Consider the following 27892-nt stretch of genomic DNA (forward strand, 5'->3'; position numbering starts at 1 on the left):
GTTTTATTTTTTGGTGTTTGCAAAATTAGCAACCACTTAAATGTCCATGAAGGGGACTAGTTAAATGAATTATGCTACAATGGAATACTGTACATCCATTAAAAAGAACATCTATATTTGTTGATATGTTTGCAAAATCACCTGAGTAATATGATCCTGCCTATTTAAATATATTTTTCTTTATATTCCTCTGTATATACATATATTGCAAAATATATTTAAATAAGCAAAAGACAAAGGTGATTGATCTTCTCTGAGAGGTCAGATTAGGAGAGATTATGCTTCCTGCTTTATGCTTCTTTGTGTAAATATATGAGATATTTTATCTTGGCTTTAAAAAGAGAAAGGCAGTTTAAACCAACTATTGTTTTGTGTTTATTTTTTATATGTCCAGTATTTCAGTGTTTTTCCTTTAAATTTAAAAAAAAAAATTGTTCAGAATCCTCTCCAGAGCTTTACCTAGAATAGCAGACAGGTGTAGGCTGGAGTTTTGGTTTCCCAGGCCATGCTTAGGGGGAAATGCTGACCAGTGAAGTCGGCACCAACACTGACAATGGTATTGGGGTCAGGGAGAGTTCTTTAGCTCAGTTTTCTACTCATTCATCTGGGTCTGTTTTGTGTCTTTAATAGGATTAGAGACACATTTACATTGAGGGTTTAGAATCATTTTTACACTGCATCAACCCACAGGATTTTTTTTTTTTTTTTTTTTTTTTGAGACAGAGTCTCGCTCTGTTGCCCGGGCTAGAGTGAGTGCCGTGGCGTCAGCCTAGCTCACAGCAACCTCAAACTCCTGGGCTCAAGCAATCCTCCTGTCTCAGCCTCCCGAGTAGCTGGGACTACAGGCATGTGCCACCATGCCCGGCTAATTTTTTCTATATATATATTTAGCTGTCTATATAATTTCTTTCTATTTTTAGTAGAGATGGGGTCTCGATCTTGCTCAGGCTGGTCTCGAACTCCTGAGCTCAAACGATCCGCCCACCTCGGCCTCCCAGAGTGCTAGGATTACAGGCGTGAGCCACCGCGCCCGGCCAACCCACAGGATTAAGAATGGGATTTACATAAAGTCGTTAGGGTAAAATGAGTACATGCACCTGGTTTTCCTTGTTTTCTACTTGCTGGAAGAACTCTGATACAGTGGGAACAGAAATGTATGTGTAATGTACTCGCCATTAAATTGGCACTAACTGATCAACACTATGGTGCTCACACAGTAGTAACATTTTCCAGGGATTAGGGGGTTGGGGGGGGGAGGTAAGCTCACAACTAATGGACGTGGTGAGCGTTGTAGAGGGGAAGGGCATGCCTCTAATCCTCACTTGGGTGAGGCAAAGACATAAAATGTATCCAAAATGTTTGTACCCTCATAATATCCTGAAATAAAAATAAATAAAAAAGAAATGTATGTGTAGGCAAGGGCACATTTTTCAGGGAGACATGATGGTGATAAAGTCTTGAGTAGAATGAATTTAAGAAGAAGGGCTAATCCAGTTACAAGTGGTTTGTGGAAAATAAAACTAATATGGAAAATAACTTCTCTCCCAAATATATTGTCTCCATTGTTATTTACTAATTTTCCATGTATGTTGTCTCTCAATCTTGTTTTTTTCCTGCATGTTGAGTCCCAGGAAGTTATTCTTCCCGACTAGAAACCAGAGATAGATATTACCTCTTGTAATTTGGGTGAATACTGATTTACTCCAATAGTCATCTGAACTGGAGATAGGATTAACACTCTCAGGAAATTGAGAATGCTAACAAATGGTACCTAATTAGGAATTATGGCTGATCGTATTTTCCAAGAAATGGCCACGGTGTTTCCAGTCCCACATTCTCCCTGTCAATAAGCAGAATCTACTTCCCTTCTACTTGAATCTGGGGCTGAACTTTACGATTGCATCAACAAATAGAATGTGATGGATATGACACTGTGTGACTTTGAAGCTAGATCATAAAAGGCAGTAAGTCTTCCGCCTACCTCTTCTTTTCTCTTAAAACACTCACTTTTGGAGCTACCATGCTATGAAAAAATTCAAACCAGCCTTTGTTGGGGGACCACATGGGGTGGACCACATGGGGTAGCCCACATGCAGAAGAGCTGAGGCCTCCAGCCTTCAGGCAGCATCACCCACCAGATGAGAGAGTGAGTGAGCCTTCAGGTGATTCTAGCTCCTAGCCTTTTAGTCTTCCAACTGAGGTCTCAAACATGGAACAGACAAGCTGCCCAACCTGTGCCATGCTCAAATTCCTAACCCACAGAATTCATGAGCATAATACATGTTGTTTTCACACCACTGAGTTTTGGAGTAGTTTATTTTGCAGCCATCATAACTAGTACAGGGCCACTTCTTCACTTGGAGATGGAAGAGGAAGTATGTGCATAAAAGGACAAGATTCTTTTGGGTAGATAATTTTATATCCCATGGTGTGGCTTGGATTCAAAGAATAATTTTTTAAAGGCATATGTAGCTAAAACTTATTTTGAAATGCACCAAAAAGAATGACCACAAGACTGATTATTTTAAAAATGCTGAAGAAATCAGAGTTCATAGGTCCAGAAATCACTGAAAGAAGTCTCCTTTAGGTCCAAATAAGTACTCTGAGTGCTGTGGATTGAATGTGTCCCGCAAAAACCATGTGTTGATAACTTAATCCCCAAGGCAATAGTGTTGAGAAGTAGGGCCTAACAGGAGGTGTTTGGGTCATGAGGGCTCTACCTTCCTGAATGGCTGCAAATTCAATCTCTTACTTTCTCACACCCTCTCTTTGCTCTTTCACTATGGGATGACGCAGCAAGAAGTGCCTTGCCAGATACCAGTCCTTCAGTCCTGGACTTCCCAGCCTCTAGAACCACGAGCCAATAAATTTCTGTTCCTTACAAATTACCTAGCCTCATATTTTCTGTTATAGCAACACAAACGGACTAGGACATGATTCCAGGCTGTTTTAGGATTTGGAATATTATCCAGACTGATGAAACAATTCAGAATACTGTTTTATGTGCTTTTCAGAGAGATTTCAACATGCCATTAACTAATTCTCCAATTCACAAGCACAAAATTGGAAAGCCCATAAAAAAATTAGGCTAGAGCATTCACTGTTTTAAATAGACCTAACAAAGTTTAGAAAACTTTGATTTGAATGATCCTCAAGAAGTAAAGATTTTAGGTGAAAAAAAATTAAGAATCTTGACAGATTTTCTAGTTTTGTTATAAATTTCAAAATGTATATAATTTTCAAATAGTCTTAGAAATTATTAAATTAATAATTCTCTTGTATTCCCTTTTGGTTGTGGCCCCAAAGGAAAGTTGATTCTATCTATGTATCATAAAAATAAAGACAACTTGCTGTCCATTATTTAGCAATACAAACCTCTAGTTCATGTGACATTGTATTTTATTGATAGATGGTGTAAAATTTAAACAGCATTACCACTAGTATACTGAGTACTTTGTAATTTTGTTTCATTTAATTGTTTTCTATTCTTTTATATCTATTATTTTTTGAAGGCAAAATGCTGTTTGACTTCCGAAAAATTTGAAAATGTATTATAGTATTTTTTCTAAAAGAACAATTGCTAAAATAAAGTTAGTAATTATCTCTTCTATTTTTGTTCTTTGTCCCGTAAATTCAGCAAACATATATTCAGCTTCATTATGTGCCAGGTACTGCTCTAGGTCTTGGAAATGTAGAAGTATTTCCTCAGAATTCCTGTATCCTTAGGGTTTTCTTAGAAAGCTTGTTTTAGTGGGGAATCAGACTGACAATAAACAAAAGTACGGTATTTGGGGATGGTAAACACCATGAGAATGGAACAGAGTAATGAATTAGTGGTGCAGATGAAGAGCTGAGATGCTATTTTAGACAGAGTGAGAACAGGCCTCAGAGATGAATTGAGTTGGCATTTAAGTAGACTTGAATGTAGAGATTGATTAAGTCTTACAGCTATCTAGAAAGTACAAAGGGCTGATGTAGACAAGAACCTTGGAGAAAAGGCAAGGAACACAGGATGGCTGGAGCGAAGTAAGCAAATGGAAGACTTTTAGGAGATGAAGTCAAAAAGTTGGTGGCCCAAAAGAGAAATGAAAAAAAGATTTAGATGGAGAAGTGAATATTTCTATCAAATATTGCTTATGTATCTAGAAAATGTGGACTTACAATTGAGGAGTCTTTAATTCATGTAATATCTAATGATCTCACATTGAAGGGACTCGAAAATTATATTAATAATTTAATCCCTACAAGGAATTAGTGGATTTATGGTCATAGCAATTATTTTAAATTTTTAAACATAAATACACTTCAGAGAAGTAAGATAGATGGATCAGTGTAAGTTTATATTGCAGGGATAAAAATGGGATGGCAGAGGGTTGAATACAAAAGTTTAAGGAAAGAGAAAGAACAATTTCTAGATTTTAAAGAAGGGCATTTTATATATATTTTTAAATGGATAATGGTGGAGTATGCATAGGATACATCTAAAACAGTATTCTAGTTATTATATCAACAAGTAATACACTGGAAATTCCATGCTTTATAACTATGAAACTTATGGTAAAAAATTTTACATGTCAACTTAAAAATATGTGAGAAGACATACAAGACCTAAGTACTTGAAGACCACTGATTTAAGCCAATTTGAGAACGATGTCATGGATTTGTAAGTATAGTTAGTTTCTCTATTTCATATAACTCAGTGTACCTCTAACCTTTATCAGCCATGAAGAAAATGGGTATCATTGGCCATATGTAGGTCTATGAAAATAATATTGGGATAGGTCAGTGTAAGTTCTGTTTGAAGAACGTCTCAAAGCATGTAAGTCAGTAGCATTCATTAATTCAGCAAACTTTTATTAAATACCTACCAAGAAGATACTACTACATCCTTGCAGTATGCCATATTTGGACATTACTGATTAGTTATGGTAGCCCCAGTGCCATATTTGATCTGGGAATTATGTCAGTGCATTTCTTTAACATTCATGAGGCTTAAATTATAAGCAAAACATGTCTATGAGAACTTTAATCAATTTCTGCTTTTACTTATAGCATAGTTCTATTTTAAAATGTTTTCATTGAGGCTCTTTTCCATTTTTTGAAATTCATAGAATTGTGCCTGGCTTATTCATAGTCAAAACCAGATACCTACAATCTTAATTAGGAGCAAATTTTCAATGCAAATAATCATTAGGTTTTACATTAAATTTGTTCATTTCTTTTTCTATCAGTAGTTTGCCTATAAAATATATACTAATTTTTGAATATTTGCTTCTAGGCTAATTTTTGTGGTTTTATCTATTTAATAAGTACTTAATGATTAAGTAATTTTACCAATAAGTCACACTTAAAATGTTTGCTATTGGTGACTATCATTTTGATATTTTGATGATTTGATATATACATTTCTCACCTCTATTTTCCCTTCTTTACATTACCAAAGATTATTTTGATGTCTATGTGATTTAAAGGGATGTGGTTCCTTTATAAGAAGTCAAGAATACAGAAAATATAGCCATTAAAATGATCTTTAATATATATTTATTATGTTCCCATTCCCCCTGCCTTTTTTTGGATAAATTAGCAGAGCAATGAGAACCAGATTTTAAAACGTTGCTTTGCTGCTATTTGCTTTTCAAGCTTTATTGAAAGAAGTTTCCTTTGCCTTTCAAGTAGCTTTACTATTTGATTTGAGCAACAAAAGTACTTTGTAGTCTTTATCACATATGGGTATTTTGAAATAATTTTCTAATCAAATGTTTTTATTCATTAATTTTTTCATGTACATTTATATATCTTAGGATTTGAATAGTCTTTTACTATATTATTCATTCTTCCTACACAATTTAATAAAGTTGATTTGAAAGATAAACCCACCCCAAATATTATTTTTATTGTATCTTCATCTTTCACCATAAAGCTATGTACTTCAACTCAGAGTATGAGTTCAGACTTTGGAGCTAGGAACTTACATGTTCTAAATAGGGTTTTACTACTGATTTTCAGACATAGAACTTTTTGATGTTTTAATTTCCTCATCTGTAAAATAGGAGTAATGATTATAATTTAATCAGTGCTTACTTTCCATTATACTTTTGAGACTTCCTTTGAAAATCATCAATGAACCTGGTAAAATGAAGAAAAGAATGCTGAGTTAGTATTTTATACAATTTTTGTGTGTATATGAAGAGTTATATACCAATGACTATTACAGGCCATTGGCTTTTTCTATAAAGGAACTTTATAGAATAATTATCAAAGAGTAGGATGAAGTTCCCACAAGGCAAAGAAAAGCCGGTCAGCTTTCTTTACTTTTGGGGACTTCATCCACTATTTGATGATTGCCCCAAATGGTTCGGTTCCTCAATCAAATGAAAACTTGTGATTTTGCTTCCTATCTACAGAATACTCGTAGTAATGATTCCTGATGTTCCCTGGAGGCCTCTGTCCTTCTGCTGATCTTAACTAAGGAAGACTCAAACATGTCTTTTCCTAACTGTGGTTCAGGGGTCCTTTAAAAATGAAACCCAGATTGGTACTTTTTAGACTAATTCATGAACTAATAATGAATTTTTGATAATCCTAGCTATTCTGCTGCATTCGAGGACAACTACTGCAGACATCTCTGAGATCTGCAATAGTGTAGCAATCTTCCTCTTTAAATGTTATTGCTACCTTGCTCTATTTCTCTCTCACCTAACCAACCCAGGCAAGGCTGGACACTTCATTTTTATCTAATGCTTCACTTCATTTCATTATCTAAAGCTCTGCTATCACCAAAAACAGTATTTTGGGGGGTAAAATTTTTATTCTTATATGCTCACCATAAATTTGAAAATACATATCAGTATTTTCTTTGAAGAAATAAAGAACTGTAAAATGAGACCTCTATATTGCTTGTGACTGCTAGATTTTCATAGAATAGTAGGGTAGGACCTCCAAGTGTTCAGAGAATATGATTAAATTTACAGCTAGGCATGCTTACATTTAACATATATTTTAATGTGTACTGTTCTTTTCAGTGTAGCTATCTTGGCATTTCCTGAGGACTTTAAACTCCATAATGTCTTTTCTTTAGAAAAATATGGAAATACGTCTGCAAAACTATATTTTTCATTCAGGCATAGTAATACCTACATAGTAAATGAAGTGGTGAGTCATTTGGATAGGTCATACCCATGGAATTTCTATATGATAATAGTCTTCATTTGAATCTCCACACACCATTGAGATTACTTGATCCTTCCATTCCCTTGCATAATGTCATTTGTTTACATTAAGACACAGAAGAAGAAAAAGAGTTGCAGTGCATTTGCTGCATTGCCTTGATTAATTGGGTCCTTAAAGAATATACTGTGCAGCAGAAAAAAAGATTTCTTGAGTTGGTGTGGCTAATTCATATGGTATTTTTATGGCATCCCAATTGCAGTGTGCACTTCTGATTAATGTTTTGTTTTGTTTTTTTTAAGAAAATTATTCTGCCCTTCCCCCCTTTACATCTAATACATTAGCTACAATGTATTAGAAATGATGCTGGGTAAAACATTTCAAGTAATTTTTACCAGATTTTCTTCTAAACCTTTCTTACCTATAAAATATAGGTGGGAAATAGGAAGTTTTATCAATTGAACTAACGTCTTAAAATGCAGATATGGCAAAGGGACAGTTTCTGCAGAATTCTGTTTATAACAATTTTCGTTTGGAATGCATAAACATCAAATATGGTAGGCCAATGTTCCTTAGCTAACAAGAAAATGACTGAAATAGAAACAAAAGCCATATAATAGCTTTTATGCCAGCCTCATCAATGCCTCTGAGTTATGGCATCAGTTTATGAAATTTCTACCCAAAATACTAGTTCTACTTTGTAAATGCCCCACAGATTTTAGAAGAAAAGGACAGAAAGATCATTGGCCTTTCTTTGCTTTCATTTGTTTAACATTACTGCATTGTCTCATTTTACTCAAAAGCCTTTCAGCATTAAACTTTAGCATAAAATAGAAATACTTTTCATCTTAGTGAGAGAAGTATAATATATGATTAGGAGTATGGGTTTTTTCATCAGATTTTCTGGATTAAAACCACATTTTCTTATTTATTACATGTGTAAACTTAGGCAAGTACTTTAACCTCTCTGGGCCACAGTTTATTCATCTTTAAAATGGAGAGAAAAAATACTGCCTCCTTTATATAGGATTGTTATGACAATTAAATGAGGCAGCACACATAAAGTACTTAGAATATTGCCTGGAATTTAACAGGTTCATTTTCAGTGTTAGCTATTAATGCTGTTACTATTATTGGGATGAGTTTTCCTAAATGTATGGTTTTGATCAGAATGTCTTGAGCTCTAGCCATTCTGTCATATTTATTAAGTATTTATTAATTTAAATACCTCTTTGTTTCAGAAGTGATTGTGGCAACTTAAAATATATGTGCTGTTAAAAATCATGGTGTATAGAAAATGAACATCAAATAATAAGAGTAAAACTGATAGAGATTCAGTAAAAATATATACCCGACATGGAAGTCCTGTCTGCTTATCAAAGTTGTTCTGCAGAACCATCTTGTAGTTTCCAGAGACAAAACTACTATTAGGGTTTATCCACAATATTCATAAAATTAAGTTGATTAGGAACCTTATATTTTTTTCCCAGATATCATAAGTTAAACTTGTTTGTTCTGGAAAAAACTTTCATTGCTCTAGTTTTAAATCTATCCACATTATTTATTTTTTAACATTTTTAGGTGGCTTTTTTTCCCACTCTTCTAGCTGTACATGCATATGCTCTATGTAGCAGAGAAAAGAAAAAAAAGGCACTTGCCAATGCAGTTTAAACATAAATTTTCTTGCATACATGTATGTTCAGGTAGTCAGCGTCACCTGATCCTTACAATTATTTATTTTTACTTTTACCACGTATCAACTCTTAAACTGTTGTAGAATGTTGTATTCCATTGGTTGTATTTCAGTTCTCAAAATTTCCAACTCACCAGAAATTGCAGTCTCATTCATTTAACATTTTAAATTTGTTCTCTAGTTCTCCAGCTGATACTCTGAAAACCAAATTTTTGTTTCCATTGTAATAGATATGCACAGTGTAAAGTTGGTACCTCTGTCATTTGGGATTTATATTTACCTCCTTATAACAGAAATTAAAAATAACAGTTGCATAAGCAAATCCATAAAGAAACCATTCAGAGCTAGTATAGAAGCTAAACAAAGTCATAACAGATTCTGGATCTTTCTGTCTTTGTACTTTTTCTGTCCTTAGCCCCGATTTACATCATTAAGACTGAAACATGGCTGCTAGAACTCCAGTAAACATATTTGTGATGGTGGAGGAAGGAAATATGGAAGGAACAAAAATAGGGAAAAGAACAGATGTCTATCTTACTTTTAAGGAGCTCTCTTGAAGATCCTACCCAATAACTTGCACTGACATTTCTTTGGCTACCCCCAGCTGGAACAGAGTCTTGGGAATGATGGCTTGAGGACATGCATGTTGTTCCTAGAATTAAACTGGAACTCTATTGGTCAGGAAGAAAAGAAGAGGCAACTAAAAGGCTTTGCTATTATCCTTGAGTTCTAATATCTTCTTCTTGGCAGGTGTTTAGTGTTAATTATTTTTCAGTATCTCCTCTTTAAGCAGGTGCTATTGCCAGTTTCAGGCAATAATGTCCAAGTTTAGTTTTCTTCACTGAAAGCGTACCTCCTTTACTTGTTTACAAGAAAGAGAGATGTTAGGATTTTCTTATATTTCTAGATCCATTTGGGAGGCAGCAGAGATTTCAAGAGGACTGACAGGGAGGGTGTTTTTCCCACTTGGTTCTCTCACAGTAGGATAAATCTGTTGTAAAATGTGCCAGACAGATGGCATTGTTTGTTTTGTGTTCTTTTTTTAAAGTTTCAGTGGTCAAGCACACATGACAAAATCCTGGATGATGAGGAAGAACAGCTCTATTTATGTAAAAGGAGGGGGGAAAAGTCTGTTCACAATAAATTCCATTTGATTAAATGGTGTTTTGTGCCATTGGTTCAATTTTGGATACTAAGGAATTAGAATTTCTAATGGGAATCAGGTATGCATCACAGCTGTGGGGCAGCTTACACCGGAGTATTTAGCCAGTTTTATCAGTAGCGGAAATATGAAAGTAAGCAAGCAAAGATTTTACAAGCCTAGAAGGTAACATAAGGTGAGATCTTCACCCCACATTGTCTTTATGAAGGTTTCCTCTTTATTTCATTATGAACCTATAAGGAAGTAGTCTGTTGTTTTTATATACAGCCACTGAGGCTTACAGGTTATTTAAAGCACTGACTTCTTATGTATTTGATATGCCAGTTTTTCTTTAAATGCTTCTGTTGCATTTTCAGGGAACCATTTGTATGTTGTTATAAAGAAACCTTCCTGAATCTACTGTTTGTGAAGAGAAGATAATTACGTGGTTTAATGACTGCATCTCTAGGGCTTTTGGCACCCTGACAGGCTTTTGCACTAGAGTAATGCAATGCAAGAAACCCCTGCATATTTGTACCAAAACAGATGTTGTGCCAGGGCCCCCAGCCATAACTGAAGTTCTTATCTAAGAAGGCAGTGTAGTATTGTGGTTTAGAAAGTAGGTTTGAGTGTCGTATACACCTGGATTTCAGTCCTAGCCCTGCCACTTGGGCAAGTCAAAACCTCTCTAAGCTTTGGCCTCATTCATACAGTTAGCAAGAGAATACAAATTTGATAATACATAGTAGACATTTCCCAGTGATATGCCCTACACTTATTTAATCCCCTGCCCTTGAGTCTGGGCTGGACTGATTGGGCTATAAAAAGATGTGGCTTCTGTCTGGAGTGCTCTCTCACTCTCATCCTCTCTTGGATTGCTTGCTTTGGGAAAAGTCAGCTGCCATATCACTAGGCAGCCTTGTGGAGAGGCTTGCATGGGCTAGATTATAATTGGATGTTTTGAGGCTTGTTGGTAGCCACCGAGTGAGCTTGGAAGCAGATCCTTCCCCGGTTGAACTTTGAGATGACGAGAGCACCAACCTACAGCTCTCTTGCAACCTCAGTGGAGAACGTGAGGCAGAGACACTCTCATAAGCAATGCACAGTTTCTTGACCCACAGAAACTATGAGATGGTAAATATTTGTTACTTTTTGTTTTAAGCCACTAGGTTTTGGGATGCTTTGTTACACAGCAATAGATAACTAATACAGCACATAAAGAGGTTCACCTGTGCATAGCAGGTAGTAAGTACTACCAATCAAGAAGCATTAACACTATTCTTAAAACAAGAAAAGGTCAGACTTTAACATTACAAGATTGTTCATCACACACTGTAAAATCAATTTCAATATATTTGTGCAAAAAACTCAAGAATAAGACTTGTGGACAGTCCCTTGGTTGTTTTTATATTAATAGATTAAAAAACATAAGGCAAAATGTCAGTCATTTGAGAATTTAAAGGTAGTATGGGAAGACAAGAACTCAAGATATGTAATCCTTCTGCCTCAAAATAAAATTAAATTTAAATTGCTAAAGGTCAAAACAAAAGGAGAGATATATATTAATTGGCAGACACTGTTCTTTAGATTGGTATAATAAGATTGCTAAATCTTTAAAACCTAAATTGATAAAAAAAAAAAAAGTACAGCAAGAGTTTTGTTGGTTACTTGAACAGTAGACTGAACAATATATATTTGGGACCTCTATGTTTATTTAATTTACAAAAAGTGATCCTGGCCGGGCGCGGTGGCTCACGCCTGTAATCCTAGCACTCTGGGAGGCCAAGGCGGGTGGATTGCTCAAGGTCAGGAGTTCGAGACCAGCCTGAGCAAGAGTGAGACCCCGTCTCTACTAAAAATAGAAAGAAATTATCTGGCCAACTAAAATATATATAGAAAAAATTAGCCGGGCATGGTGGCGCATGCCTGTAGTCCCAGCTACTTGGGAGGCTGAGGCAGGAGGATCGCTTGAGCCCAGGAGTTTGAGGTTGCTGTGAGCTAGGCTGACGCCACGGCACTCACTCTAGCCCGGGCAACAAAGCAAGACTCTGTCTCAAAAAAAAAAAAAAAAAAAAAGTGATCCTATAGATTGCAATATTTGCACTACCATAATCTTGAAAAAAAATAGAAAAAGGTTATTCATGGTTTGGGAGCATGTAACAAATTATATTAAAAACTGTATGTGAGATGTCATCCTAAAATCAATTAGTCTGCCTTGCCAGAACCAATTTACCTTGTATTTGAGATAAATTGCCTACTTGCCATTGAACTCTACTAGGATATGGAACTTGTTTATTAATATGTAAATATAGCCTTATGGATCAGAGTCCTGAGATAGGATTTCTATGCAACTACTATACAATTTCATCCACCTTTACTTTTTCCTAAAGTTCCTCTAAATCTGTGGCTTTCTTTTTTTTTTAAGTTGTTTTGGAAATTTTTTAGATTTTCTTTGGAAGTTGACAGAATTAGTAATAAAACCGTTGCTACCAGAATTCTTTTCTTTTCAAATTCATTAAACTTCACATATGGAAACTTAAACTAGAAAGTCTAGTTAGTTTCTGCTGTTAGGCAAGCAAAAATAAAATCTTCACTCACTCCTGCAGTGTGTCCTTCTCTGGCCAAGTGCTGCTGTTTAACTTGTAAAATCGAATAAAATTTTATTCCAAGGTGGTGTGCCTGCACATTCGAGTCTGGAATACATATTCATTTATTCTGCCCATATGGTTTAGTGAAGATCAAAAATGAGTATTTCCATTTCCCAGTGGATTCTATGGTAGTTTGGGATAAAAAGGCAGAACTACCCAAATATGTAGAGCTTACTTTAGATGATTCAAAAACAGAGAATTTACTTACCCTAGGACATCTTAAAACAAAACAAAACAAAAAATAGTTCTTTAGTTGTGGCCAATAGGATTTAAAACTCTTTATACCCGTTTTTCATTTACTCTAAAAGAGCATCTGTATTTCATCTTGTGCGTGCTGGAAAGTTACACAGCTTCTTTATATGTTGACATTTTTTTAACTATCTAAATAGTCCAATAGACATGAAATATACTTTAAAGTTGGAAAATATCCTCAAAGAGAATAGGAGATGTGAACTCTGAATTGAAAGTCTTCATGGGACTTGAATGATGGCCTTGGGTGTTCTTTCTGGTGAGGAGGTTAGGCCTAAATTTTCTTTCTTTTTTTTTTTTTTTTTGAGACAGAGTCTCGCTTTGTTGCCCGGGCTAGAGTGAGTGCCGTGGCGTCAGCCTAGCTCACAGCAACCTCAAACTCCTGGGCTTAAGCGATCCTACTGCCTCAGCCTCCTGAGTAGCTAGGACTACAGGCATGCGCCACCATGCCCGGCTAATTTTTTTTATATATATTTTAGTTGGCCAGATAATTTCTTTCTATTTTTAGTAGAGACGGGATCTCACTCTTGCTCAGGCTGGTCTCGAACTCCTGAGCTTGAGTGATCCACTCGCCTCGGCCTCCCAGAGTGCTAGGATTACAGGCGTGAGCCACCGCGCCCGGCCATGGCCTAAATTTTCTGAAGTTCAAGGTTGAGGCAACTGGCGCTGCCTTAGTTCAAACCGCTACCTAGACAAGATTAAATCTTTTAGAGTTGCATTTATTCTAAACATGTATTTTATGTAATTCTATTATTCTGAAGTTGGTTCAAAATCTCTTTCAACATGATTTACAACAATGACATGGTTATATTCCCAGGGAGGGGATTTCATGTCTAACCTCCAGCTTTACACACAATTTAGCCCTCTTACATCAAATTTACTTACCTGAAAATGTAAAGAAAGACACTTTATGGTGAGTGTACCAGTAATAAAATAGGTACTAGAGAACCTCCATTAATACAGCCAGTAATGTTATGTAGATAAGTCTCAATTTTCGTAAGCTGCAATGATGAGCAGCAGAATTCAAGGACACAACAGAAAAATAAGGATGATGGTATTTAAGGAAAAAATGATTAAATATCACAATAAAAATAATCACCACTGGAGAATAACTTGATCTTCTTCAGGTTTACCAGCCCTTATTGTGATGATTTTATAAAGCAAACCATATACAAGATTGTATGCATATTAAGTTTCAAAATTGATCCATAATCTGCATTCTTTGTGTCTACACCAAGAGTAAGGGTAGTTATATCATCTCACCTGGAGTAGTTTTTGGCACCTTTCTGGCTACAGTCCTAGTACTCTAAGGATTAGTCAAAAACCCATTGTCAAAAACTTAGTGAGGCTATAGAATCTCTTTGATATATAGTAGGATTCTTGAGCAAAGATGAACTCAGTTTAGTACATTTAAATACGCTTTAAAGAAGCAGATTTTTTTAAGTATAGAAGGGCATATTAGGAATATCTTAACCACTCAGAGCATCCGTTTTCCACAACTGTGAAATGTAGATGTTAGACTAAGCAGTCTCAGTATCTCTTACAATTTAAACTCCACAATTACTTATTAATAAAGGGAAAACTAAATCAGTGTTTTTTTCTCCCTATATTTGCAATTTTTTTTTTTAGTCTAGAAGAGTTCTCAAAAGAAATTAATTTGTGGGCTATTTTCCAATGTGTGCTTTTCACATATATGCATATATAATTTCAAAGTTTAAAAAGTTTGGGAAACATTACCTGTACCATAGTCATTTTGGCAATTCACAATATATAAGCACAGAGGCTCTGAGAAGTTCCATGGAAAAGGAACTTTTTTAATTCTGCACTTCCCAAACTTACTTGATTGAAGGGCCTTTTTTTTCTTAGTAAATAAAACACATGCTGCACAGAAATGATGTTTTGCAGAACAAATTGTGAGAAACACTACTCTGATACATAAAGACCTTAACAATCTGGAAAATAATTGTATTAGTTTCCTAGGACTGCTGTGACACTTTACAACAAACTGGGTAGCTTACAACAAGAGAAATTTATTTTCTCACAGTTCTAGAGCTCGGAGCCTGAAATCAAGGTATCAGCAGGGCCATGCTCTTTCTGAAGGCTCTAGGGAGCAACCTGTTCCATGCCTGTCTCCATGCCTGTCTCTTAGCTTCTAATGATAGCTGACGGTCCTTGTTCTTTGGCTTTTATTCCAGTCTCTACCTCCATCTTCACATGGCTTTCTCCCCTATCCTGTGTCTCTTCTTATAAGGACACTAGTACTTGGATTTAGGGCCTACCCTAATCCAATATGACTTCATCTTAACTTACATCTTAATTACATGTGCAGAAACCCTATTTCTAAATAAGGTCACGTTCACAATCTGAACATTATCTTTTTGGAGGACACAATTCAACCCAGTAACATCTGTTGAACTTCATGTCCCACTGTTCCTTTGAGATCATGTGCGACAGTGCCCCAGGACTTTGTCCTCTAATCTTTTCTCTTTTATCTACATTCATTCCCTAGTATTTTCGTCTATGCTTTAAATGCCTTCTATATGCAAATGATTTCCAAATTTGTATCTCTAGTCTTGATTTGTCCCCTGAATTGCAGACTCTTAAATCTGGTATCTCCCACATATCTGGTAGGATTAGAAAAATCTATCATATGCAAAGTAAAACTCTAATTTTCTTCTGGCCAACTCAGTCTAGCTCCAGTCCATCATATCTAAGGAGATGGCACCATCATTCCAAGGACTGCTTTTTATTTCTCTTTTTCTTTCTTCTCCTCTTCAAAACCATCAGCAACTCAAGGTGATCCTATCTCAAAATATATCCTAAACTTGACCTGCTCTTAAGCCTTCACTGCCAGCAGTCTGGTTAAATTTATATTTTTCCCAGACTAAAAGTCTCCTAACTGGCTTTTCTTTTTCCACTCTTTCCCCACTACAGTCTGTTGTCCACATTGTAACAAGTGTGATGTTTTTCAAACACAGATCATGTTCAGATTCCTGCTTAAAAGTCTCCAATGTCTTCCCATCAAAGTAAAAACCTATAGGTCCCTACGTGCTCTAGTCACTATCTACTTCCCTAATCTTCTCTCCTACTAGTTTCCTCTTTGCTCACTTTTCTCCAATCTTATTGGATTTCTTCCCAGTCCTCCATCAAACCAAGTCTGAACCCATTTTTGGAGTTTATCCTTGCAGTTTTATCTGCTTTGAAATTCTCTTTCACCATGTTTTTGCATGGCTCCCCTCTTCCTTCACTTCTTTCAAGACTCTTAATTACCACCTTCTCTAAGTGATCTTCTATAGTCAGTCTACCCAAAGGATCTCCCCTCTGTCTCTGTCTTACTCTTTACCCTTTGTTATTTTTATAGCATTGATCTCTACCTAAAGAGTATTAATTTGTCTCCTTAAACTAAAATATAAACTCTATAGGAGTAGGGAATCCTATAGGGGCATATATATAGTGTTGTCTTATTCACCGCTATATCTTTAATGTCTAAAACAGTGCCTGGACATAGTAGATGCTAAATACATATTGAACAGATGAGTAAATGAAAGAATATATGTAATCAGACTTTCTCCACTAGATTCAAGACTTTTTTTCCAGTGTCTGTGAACAGTTCTATGTCTTTGTTTTTGATAATCTATTTTTCCTGAATTTTCTTTCACATGTTGCTCTTCTTTGTATAAGGAAATGCTCTCGATCCTCTATGAACCTATTCAAGTCCCAGCACTGAAGTTTTCTCTGCTGTACTTTTCCACCATGACCTCTCCCCCTTCTGATCTTCCAATGGACTCAGTCTTTACTATACATAACAGCACCTAATTGTTCTTTAATTGTTGCATGTGTGTCTCTCCAAGGAGATCATAAACCTCTTTAAAGACAGGGAGAGTATTGTATACTTTTTGTCCAAGCCTCTGAACAATAATGGACAAATATTGGGGAATCTTGATTTTTTATTGATCAACCAGTAGATTAATTGATTAATTGGTTGGCTCAATTTCAAGACACATAAATAAAACAGCAGCTTGAGTGTATGTGTTTGTAAAGTCAGATGAAGAGAGGCATTCATATCCGAACAACAGTGTTAAAAAGGGCAGCCTTACAATAAACAAGAAGCTGAAGAACTGTTTCCTTCCTCATTAGAAGGTAAACAACCCTTCTTACCCAATATGATGTTAACTGGAAAATCTGCCTGTGTATTTATAGTTCCAGATCATCATACTTGACCTTTCTTCAATGCCCATGAAAGAGCTTGTTAGTGAATGTGAAAACTGAATCCATAAAACACATTATTACTAAACTGATAACATTTGTGTATGAGTCACTCTCCATCAGTGAATTTGCCGAGTATCCATTCTAGCTTTTTTGAAAAATGACATCTTTTTTTAAGCCTATATTTAAAATATACAGGTGTGTGTGTAGGTTGGAAAAATAACATTGATAAAAGTAGATCTGATATGTTCACATTTCTTGGTAGAAGCCAAAAATATATTGAAAGCACAATTAGTACTAAGTGTGTTATATAGGTAAAAGTATATATATTTCAAAAACAGACTGTGAATAGTATTCTTAATGAACAGTCCCATTAAAAGAAGCCAGATTTGTTTGTAATTGACTTTGAATGTTGCTCTTTAGACCAATACAAGTTCACCATCCTTCATATTGCATTTAGGTGACTGGGAAATAAACACCAAGGTCAAGAGATGTTTTGTTTTTTGTTTTGCTATGGTGTAAAACACTAATGGAAAGGTAAATCCAACACAGGAAATTATTAGGAAGTCATGTGTTCTTTTCCCCCCTAAGCTTATTAAACTTAACAACTTTTAATAAGTGGTTAAAATGGCTTTTAGAAGTATGCCAGCAAACTGAAGACATGACACAGATGAAACAAAAAAAGAGGTATAAAGCCCACATGTCTATTTTAGAGACCTCAGAATTTCCAGATTTTTCCAGGTATCTATAAGAGCTGAATGGAAGTTAATGGGAGAGAAAACAAAGCAGTTAGAGCTACACTATTATGAAGAGATTTTAAACCCCATATCCAAAAATGTTTGCCACCACTACTCTGGACCTAATATTTATCAGCAGTATGTCACGGAATACAAATCTTTGATTCACTTTGAAATGAAAGCCGCAAATACAGAACTAAGTCCTATTCTTTAAGGGGCAAAAAAAAGTTGAATGTTTTGCCAAAATTCTTGCCTCAGTAAAGGATAATAAGGTCATGCCTAATAAAATAGAAACTGTTGAAATTCAGAAATTTGCCAAGAACATCAGTTTGATGTGTTTGTTTCAGAGAGAGGAATTCAACATCATAAGAGAAAGGTCATACATGTTCCCTCTCACAGACATGATCTTATATACCATACCCTGGAAGGACCCACTAAGTTGGAAGCTCGGCCTCATGATGGCTCAATTTCTGTCTTCCTCCTCATGGAGTATCAGGGTCTCCTAGTTGCTCTTTAAAGTGTTGAACTCCTATTTATTTAAAGTATTCTTGCCTTCAGAGTGTTCTGGGGAGGAGTGGGAAAAGATGTGAAGTGAGTCTTGGCAGCTGCCTAAAACCAAAACCTATATGTCTGTCATCTTACATTCATTAATTCCAAGGTGACTTCTAACACAAGCAGCAAAGGAGAAGTGCTTGGTATTTTTAAATAGAAATCTGTCAAACTTTTTTGTGCTGATCCTTTTTTAAACATTGCAGAATACTCATTGTGAAAGCATACATCCCGATTCTCGTTACTTAGCGACAGTCATAGGTTGATACTAGTGACACCATGTGAATTTGTACTATATGCCCTCAAAGGGAGACAAGCTTCTCTTTCATCTGACATCCAGAAATTCTAAGATATTAAGTCAAATTTGTTTTTGTTTTTGTTTTGTTTTGTTTTGTTTTGTTTTTTGAGACAGAGTCATGCTATGTCTCCCAGGCCAGAGTGCCATGGCATTAGCCTAGCTCACAGCAACCTCAAACTCCCGGGCTCAAGTGATCCTCCTGCCTCAGCCTCCCAAACAGCAGGGACTCCCAAACAACAGGCGCACACCACCGTGCCCGGCTAATTTTTTCTATTTTAGTAGAGACGGGGTCTCGAACTCCTGATCTCCAGTGATCCTCCTGCCTCGGCCTCCCAGAGTGTTAGGATTACAGGCATGAGCCACCACGCCTGGCCTAGTCAAATTTATTTTTAATGAAACTCCTGATCTGTGCTGAAAGATTTTAAATTTTGAATTATTAAAGCTAGCACATATGATATATGTACATAAGTCATGAAGCATAATAGTAAAACAAACACTCATGAGGCCACCTCCAAACTGAATCTACATATGTCATCCTGTCTAATTCCACCCTCTGAATACAACTGTCCCCAGTTTTGATTGCATCATTTCTTTGCCTCAAAAAAGAAATGTTTTTTTTTTTACTTCTTTATATATCTCAGTATATTTCTGAGTTTTGTTTATTTTTTTGTGCTTATGAAAAAACAATATGAGACTATCTGTAGTTGGATCATTTCCTTTTAAAACTAAATTTTATTATAAGTATGCACTATATTCTTCTGAAATATTTTATATTGGCAACAGGTAATATATTAAGATTAAATATAATTTGTAGTAATGAAGATAGCATTACATTAGTGTAGAGATAGGTGAATTATCCAAGGGAACAGGATAGAGAGGCCAATGACAGATTCATACATGTATGGAAACCTGGTTTATGATTAGAAGTAGCATTGCAGATTACATATTCTTTTGCTGAAGCAATTTCTACAAAATATAGTAGCACATATATACAGGGGTCTGTGTTGAAGGATGTTCATTGTAGCAGTGATTAGAATAGCCAAAGATACGGAAAAGTCCAAATGTCTGTCAATAGAATACTTTTAAAATATCTATAACATATATTAAATTGTAAACTTACAATGGAAACTATGCAACTGTTTTTAAGAAGAAAATAGAGGAAACTGCTCCTCTCATTCTCTGTAGTTAGGAGTGATAACTTGGTACATTGCTCTGGAAAGCACTTTGGTAATATTAGAGTTTACAATATGCAAATCTTATGACATAAAAATTCCGTATATTGGAATCCATCCAAAAGAAACCCTTGAACATCTTCTGAAACGTGTGCATTCAAGTTGTAAATTTCCCTATTGCTTCAAAATCAGCAAAACAAACTTGGAATAAACTTATGTGTCTGTCAATGAGAGAACGGCTAAATAAATCATGGAATACAGTCAAGCAATTTTTTTAAAACGTGATAGGGAATAATTCCAGTAATGGCAGTAGAATAAAGTGATTGTGTGAACCCTCCCACAGTTAACAATTATAAGATCTGGACCAAATATTTTTTAAAGGCCATATTTAAATGCTTGAAAATATCCAAAAGTAGACAGAAATCACTGGGGAATGGATTGGAAGTGAGTGTTGGTACATTCTTCTGTGCTGTTTGAATTTTGACAAAGTGCAGAATAATTTAAAAAGCTACAAATACTTAGATTTCAATCTGTTTTACATATAGTAAAATGAAACTTTTTAAAATCCAACTTTAATCTCCCTCATATCTTTTAGGGTAGGTTAAGCACGCTTTCACTGTTAGCATTAAAAGTGCCTCTGTCATTTCCTAGTAGGTTGACTTGCTCAATTAGAGTTATGAATTTATTGATTCATTCAATTACAACAAATGTATAGTAAGTGTCTAACATGTGCCAGACCGTCTTCTAGATGTTGGAGATACAGTAAATTAGCAAGGCGGACAAGATTTCTGCTCACCTGGGGCTTACATTCTAAGAACGCTCTTGTTTAATAGTCTTATAAGCATAAGGTACATATATTCACCTAAAGGCATCATCCAATAGAGGTAGAAGAAAAAAAAAGATAAGGAGGAAAAAGTATAAACAGAAATCCTATTTATGTATGTATGTTAAAATCTTTGAATATTAGAATTGAAGAGAGTCAGTATAGCATTTTGCTAAATATATGAGCATTTTGCTAAATATAATGTACTGTGTTTTGATCAATTAATGCTTAGGATACTTCACAATTTTAATCTTCCAGTTTTTCAGTCATTTTGGGTATCAGTAGGTTATAGAAGTATAAATTAATAGAGAATTCTTGTTTGGATTTGGCTTTTTTGTGGGAGGAAGCTTATGAGAAGAATGTCAACTTTACATAAATATGACAGTTATATATTGTAAAATGGAATTTATTTGGCTTTCTTTTTAATTCCTCTATTATTCTGTAACCTGTAAGCAAGGTGTTGTCATTGTTTGGTTATTTTTACACCATGGGAAAATTTTTTCGTGCAGAGGAGTTAGAAACTTTTCCTATTGAACTGAATAGTCTTTACCATCCAGAATGTTCTTTATCATCTATAACCCAAATAACTTCCCTTACTAACCCTCTTGTCTTGTTCACTATATGGCTATTGATACATTAAAACATCCTAATAAAAAAATCTCTATCTCAGCAAAAGAATGAGGACAAATAAGTTTCAACAATATCAGATATTTCTTAAAGTATACCTTTCCCCAAAACTTTCTCTCATTTCAGCAAATTATTTATGTCCTCACTTATCATTTGTTCTATTAAACCCTATGTAAATATGCTGTTTTTCTGTACCGTGTATTTCTTTTGTTACTTGCATCTGTGGTATTTGTATGATCTTTGTGGGTGTTTGGTCTATATATATGTTAAGAACTGGCATTTTTTATACCATTTTATATTTTCTAAAATCACTCTGATCAAGTCTATTTCTCCAATAACTGAATATCAACATCAATTATAAGACTGTAATGATTATCATCTCATTTTAGATGATAGACCAGAAATAGTGACAACATTGTCATTCAGTTTAAAGTATTATTTGATTTCCTAAATCATCTCATCTGAAAAGATTTTTCTAGTGGGCTTCAGTGACAATATTCTTTATCCCTTAACTAAGTGTATTTTTTTCTCTTTCTCTGTCTCTCTCTCTTTAAAAAAAATTGACAGCTTGATCAAGTCATCCGCCAAAGAAGCCTGTCCAGTTTGGAACTCTTCCTCTCCTGTGCTCAGAAGCAGTTAAGTGCTTTAATAGCTACGGAACCAGTTGACATTGAGTAAAGAGAACATGACATGCTAACCCACACCGGCATTGGATAAATCATTAGACCTTTAAAATACATGCTATAAATTATAAAGATGTTTTGTTTTCTTTCCAAACCTTGTAAAATTGATTTCTAATTCAAGGATAAACCAAAACAATATTTAGAAGCACTATCAAGTGATCTGATTTATTTTCTTTTGTTTTCTCCTTTACGTTTACTATTATTTTATTAGTAGTGATAGTAGCAGCAAGAGAGTATAATATGGACCCAAAAGCCACTGAAAAGTGCTACGTTATCAAAATTAAGTAAACTTTATAGCCTCTGGTGGCCTGTTATATTTGGCAAAAGTAGTAAATATTGCTTCATGATGACTCTTGATGAAATGCTGGAATGTAACCATACATTTATTTGATCTTGAGGACAGAAATAGCATGGATTTCAACATCCTCTATTTATCTGTATAACTTGGATGTAAAACACTGATATGAAAATCATTCTGGCATTACCAAACCTCTTTTCTGCAGTTAGATCTATGTATTTTATTTAGTCTACTGGAAAAAAACAATACCATTAAAAGCACTAAAGAGTATTACATTTATTCACCTTTGATCTGATGTACCGCTTAAAAACTAAAGGAGTATGTATGATATACATTTACTTCCTATGTCTGCTCTTCAAAGACACTACAAATCAATAAAGTCATTTTTCTTATGAATCAAACCATGAACTTAGTCCCTAGAAAGAATATGTAACTTAAACATTTATAGGAATTCAGGTTCAAATACAGGATATATGAAATGTTTTCCTAGTACTTCAGAATATACTTAATTCATGAGCCAGTGTGCTTCAATGCAAAATCATGAATACTTTTAACAACAAAACTACAACGTCATTAAGGTATATGTATGCAAATGTTTTGTCTTATTTTCAGAAATGCATCTACTTTCATGGGCTTTGTACTTTTCTGAGATTTCTCAGTGTAATAAAAAGCTCTCAAAACTTATTTGGTTATTTTTTTAATTTCTTTTTAAAAAATTCTTTCTTAATTCTTTTTTATTTTTTTATTTAAAAATGTTTATTCATTTAAAAATAACAATAATATACCTGTTGCATGTTCATATATGTATAACATTTTAATGAAAATAAGAATATTTTTCAAAACAAAAAATAGGAAAGTGGCATTGTTTTATATTTTAGCAAATGTTTTTAATATATTTCTCAATAGAAGGCAGCTGGATTCTCATATCAACTTCTGCATTCGGTTTGCTGCAATTTGTTGTTTTGGTTGCAGTATATAAAAATCCAGCTTCATGGAGATAGGTAGTTAGAAAAGGGAGAAACATCTTCATAACTTTTTTAGAGAACTGCGGATATTCTTTGATACCACACCAAAACTAGATAAGAGGTGGTTTCTTAAAGATTTATTATAATGAGGAATCTGAAATATTTCCTTAATTCTTTTTTAAAGATTTTTCTTGCTCAGTCCTCTAGATCCATGTATGATGATGTTTTATAATACCATATATACTTCTCCTTAAATATGTACAATAGTGTTTCCCAAAAATCTTTAGAAATAACTGATCAGTTTTCTCTTATATATTTAAGTAAAAATTAAAGCAAGCAGGCCATTGACTTGAAAAGCAACGTAGTATAAAAGGAAGCTTTTCATTCAGGAACAAACCAGTTACACAATGTTATGGTCATTATTAAAATCACTTGACTCTCTTTGTCATCAAATTACTAATAAATGATAGGATATTTTTACAATTACTCCGATATGATTTAAATGAATATAAAGCATATAAGGTCACTGAAGCTAAGATCCAGAGACAGTGGAAATATCAAGAGACTGTAGTAGTCATAGTTTACACTTCTCTTTCATCTCTAAACACCACAGAATGTTTTTTTTCTTCTATTTGTGGTTCCAACTTTGCTGTTGACATAGACTAATTGTCTGAAGGAATTTGGAAAAAAATGATACCTATTAGTCTATATGTATTTGAAGAATACCTACCAGGTACAATAACATTGCTACAATGCTACAATGCTTTTTGCACTGAGATATTCTTAAAGGCAACTGAGAAGTATAATCTGGGCACGGAATTCTGATTATCTGAATACATTAATTCTTGCGAACTTTATTAGCTAATAAATTATTTCAATGATGTTCAAGTTATAGATTTCCACTTTAAGAACCATATTCTGTTTTTGTTCTGGTTATCAAAAGGACATAGACCATTTCTGGTAGTATTCATGATTAAGTATTGCGCTACTACAAAGGTAAGAGTTTTTTCCTAAAATGTGAACCCCCAAGTCTTAAAGAGAAGTAGTCAAATATTTTGTATCTAAAACTTTCTTTGCCTAGTATATGATTTCGTTACCCCTTTTTACATAGCATTTTCTACCTTTATGTTTAGATGAATAAGGCACTGTTTTGAAAGACAGCAAGTAGGAGAACAGTTAGGATTTTTGAATGATAAAGCCACTACCAAACTGTGACTCTGTTTTGCTTAAGTAGTAGAAAAATTCTACTTTGCATTAGTAGAAATGTTCTTCCCTCCTCCCCCTGCCAAAAAAAGATGAATGTCTGTTTTATGCCAAGTACTTTTGTAAGTTATCTCAATAACCATGTGAAGTTACGATAACCCTGTGAAGGAGATGATATGTACACATTTATTAATGGAGAAGATTAGGTTTCTTCTTGGCCATGGTGACAGGGTGGAGTTGGGATTCAACCCCAGGGCTGTCAACACTTAGTTCTACCCTTTCCAGTAGCCTGTAGATACCTAATGTTTTCTCTATGAGAAAATATTCAAAAGTTTCTATCCCAGGTAGTCTTATCACATTATTTCAATATTTTAAGAATGAGATTAGCCTACCTTGTAGACCTACTTCATCTTCTAGCTTTACCACATTCTAATTGTGGAACCTTAGACAAGTTGCCTAACCAATTGGAGTCTAAGTTTTCTCCTTTGTGAGGTAGAAAGAATGATTTTTATAGGCTTTTTGTGAAATTAAATTAAGTTTGTAAAGTGCTCCATATAGACCTCACTGGTATGGCTGCCAGTTTACAATCATTCCCCCTTCTCTGGAAATTGCCCACAAAATACAGGTGTGGTTGCCCACAATCAAATCATTCTGCCCCTCTAACTTTGATTGACTGATCTACAGGTGAAGACCTGGCACCAGCTGGGCCTCCACTGAAAAGTCATGTGGTGAGTCACTTCAGCTGCTTTACCGTAGCTATACAGGCATGAACCCTGATTTCTGAGGTCACAGATCCCCTTTGCTGAGTCTTGAATTCTATGAGATACCCAAATAGTCTTGCAATATGCTAGCACTACTTACTTTTTCCCCTTAAGCTAGCCAGAGCCAGTTTCTATTATGTACAACCAAAAAAATATTAACTAAGGCAGTCCAGCACCGAGCCCAGTGTGTAATCCCTGGATACTCAGCACTTCATTTCCTCCACCATACCAATCCACATCCAAAATGGGAACACTCTTTGATTTATTTTAAGGAATGTTAAAAATATAACTGAACCAAAGCCTCTATTGTCTAACAAAGCCAAGTAAATCACAGATACCCAAAACTATGAACAAACAGCGTCCTATTTAGAAGTTTTCTGTCACTCAGAATCTAGAGTAGAGGTTTAAACTCAGCTTTGCTAAATGCTGACTCATGTTCCAATTCAAAGGAGGCTTATTCAGTGATTGCTTTGAAATCAAAACCAGAACAATATCCCTGTGATTGGTGTTACTCTGCACTGAGTCAGTTATCTAAAATTATAACTTCTTTTTGGTTATTTTTTTTTTTAATCTGACAGTTAACCTGAATGAAACCAGGAAATGCTATCTATATTTTAAAGGACGATAAAAACAAAAGCATTATTCATTCACTGGAAAAAAAAGATAGACTTTGCATAGTAAGTTCTAAATAAGAAAAAAAAAAGTATGTAAAAACCTGGAACACATTTGTAAAACTCCAAGAGAAAAAGGAGACTTGGATGAAAGAACTTAGCCTCTAATCTTCTGTTTACATACCAGTAAACAACTCTGCTGTATCTCCAAAGACTCTGCTAACAAGAAGCAGAAAGCCATTGTGCTCTGAATACTTGTGTGCATCACCATTAGCATCATAGTAAGTGGGTAGAATCAATATACTAGAGCTCACAGCTGTGACTGCCAGATTTCTTCTTTAGCCGGGCAAAACTAAAATTTTCCTTGCATTTAATTGAAAAATAAACACTTTTTAACATACCCAATCTCTCATAATGTAGGGGCTACTTGGTCATCAATCATTGGTATATATAAATAGAAGGAAAAGAGCTGGTAACATTTTCTTTGATCTGGTTTTCTGTTTTCTTTTTCCTCCAAAGCATCCTATCAACAAGTTTATCCCTGTTAAATTGCTCCCTTTTCTGGAGTCATTACATACTGAACTTTTCCTACCTAGATAATTAAATAGTATTTTGTGTTGTTGTGTATAATTAATAATTTGTGTTCTTATTTATATCTGCCTCCTCCTGAAGAGAGGGCTCATATCTGGTTTGTTTATTGTATCCTGAAGGCATTTTATAGTGTCTAGCCTGTGGTGAGGAGTTAGCATATAATTAAGTTAATAAATAAATGGAATCATTCAATAAAATAATCATTGCACCTGCAATATAATGAATCAACTAATCCCCATTAAATAGATTCTGAATATTGATTTAAAGGATTTAGCTAAGATTGCTGTGTTTCTAAATAAGATTCTATAAGAAGCTTAAATAACCCCCATAAAATGGTAAGCAGCCCCCTATAAATCAACAAAATTTCTGAAAAGTCCAAAATTTCCAAATGCTACTAGAATTACTAAATCACATTGATAGAAATGTGCACCCCCCCCCCCAATTTAGAAGATACTCTAAGAACGTAAGTAGGGAAGAATATATGGGAAATTATATGTGAAATGATTTCAAACGGTGCTGAGAGGTGCCTGGCTATATGAGTAAGAGACTGCCTCCACTTGAGAGGGCCATAGAGTAGTATCAGAACTCCTGGTCCATCAGGTTTCAGTTACAACAAGGAGGGAGCAAGAAAGCTTGGAGGAGAGACAGTGCATGAGGTTTTGTGATCAGGAGTAGAAGATTCAGAGGGCCCAGCAGCAGGAGTTACGTATTAGGAGAACAGGGGTGTTTAGGATTGGGTCAACTCAGAATGTCCAGAGCCATGTGTGTGGCAGTCCTATGATAATGGATACCAAGAATATCTGATAGTCTTTTGAAATACATCTCAGACTCCAAATCTTGATACATTCTGGTCCTGTTTTGAGAAATAAGGAGAAATCAAGAAACAAACTCATTCAAAAGGTAGGAAAATTTGACTCAGTCCTGGCAAACATTCAGTTCTCAGAAGTCTGGGAGCTGATTTAAAAAGGAAAAAAAAAAAAAAAAATAAAGCCACAGAGTGTACAAATTGCTGACTTCAACACAGCTCAGATACTGAAACAGATTATAGAAAATTCCTTGTGGCAAGATATGTATGTAATGAATTTTGAGTTTTTGCCCCTTTTATTTAGGTACTTTTTTCTGAAAATATTAGCAAGCACTGGGCCCTGTGGGCAGCACTACATTTTATGATACATTTTCCTGTAATATTTTTTGGTCTTTTGTCTCCTTTCCATAACTGCATTCCCATTATATTTTATAAATATTTAATTCAAACTCTATAAAAATTTTAAGCACTTAGTGATTCAATTAATAAATTTACAGTTACTGTCTCAGTGAGCTATTCTTTAAAATTCATTATATGTTATAATTTTATAGGCCAACTAATAATTTTTATGTTCCTGGGCTTTTCAATAGCTAAAAATAAGCAACAACTCATTTTTTCTTATAATTTCCTCTTTTTCTCTCATAAAACAGGGAAATAACTTATGC

The 27892-nt window shown here is 34.8% G+C and overlaps 1 protein-coding gene across 2 annotated transcripts in view; it reads left to right on the plus strand.

The window, feature by feature from the left end:
• The window catches only part of CCDC91 (coiled-coil domain containing 91), a 292221-nt gene extending 269246 nt beyond the window's left edge, over nucleotides 1–22975 (plus strand). The window contains exon 13 of one of the 2 annotated variants that reach the window (XM_069489816.1): nucleotides 21878–22975. In XM_069489816.1, coding sequence (XP_069345917.1) covers nucleotides 21878–21988 — 111 coding nt within the window. In that variant the 3' untranslated portion in view covers nucleotides 21989–22975. The remainder of the gene's footprint in view (nucleotides 1–21877) is intronic. The other variant, XM_069489817.1, reaches the window with a different exon arrangement.
• Nucleotides 22976–27892: the final 4917 nt, after the last annotated feature.

The sequence above is a fragment of the Eulemur rufifrons genome, chromosome 16 (genome assembly GCF_041146395.1).
Source record: "Eulemur rufifrons isolate Redbay chromosome 16, OSU_ERuf_1, whole genome shotgun sequence".
NCBI lineage: Eukaryota > Metazoa > Chordata > Mammalia > Primates > Lemuridae > Eulemur > Eulemur rufifrons.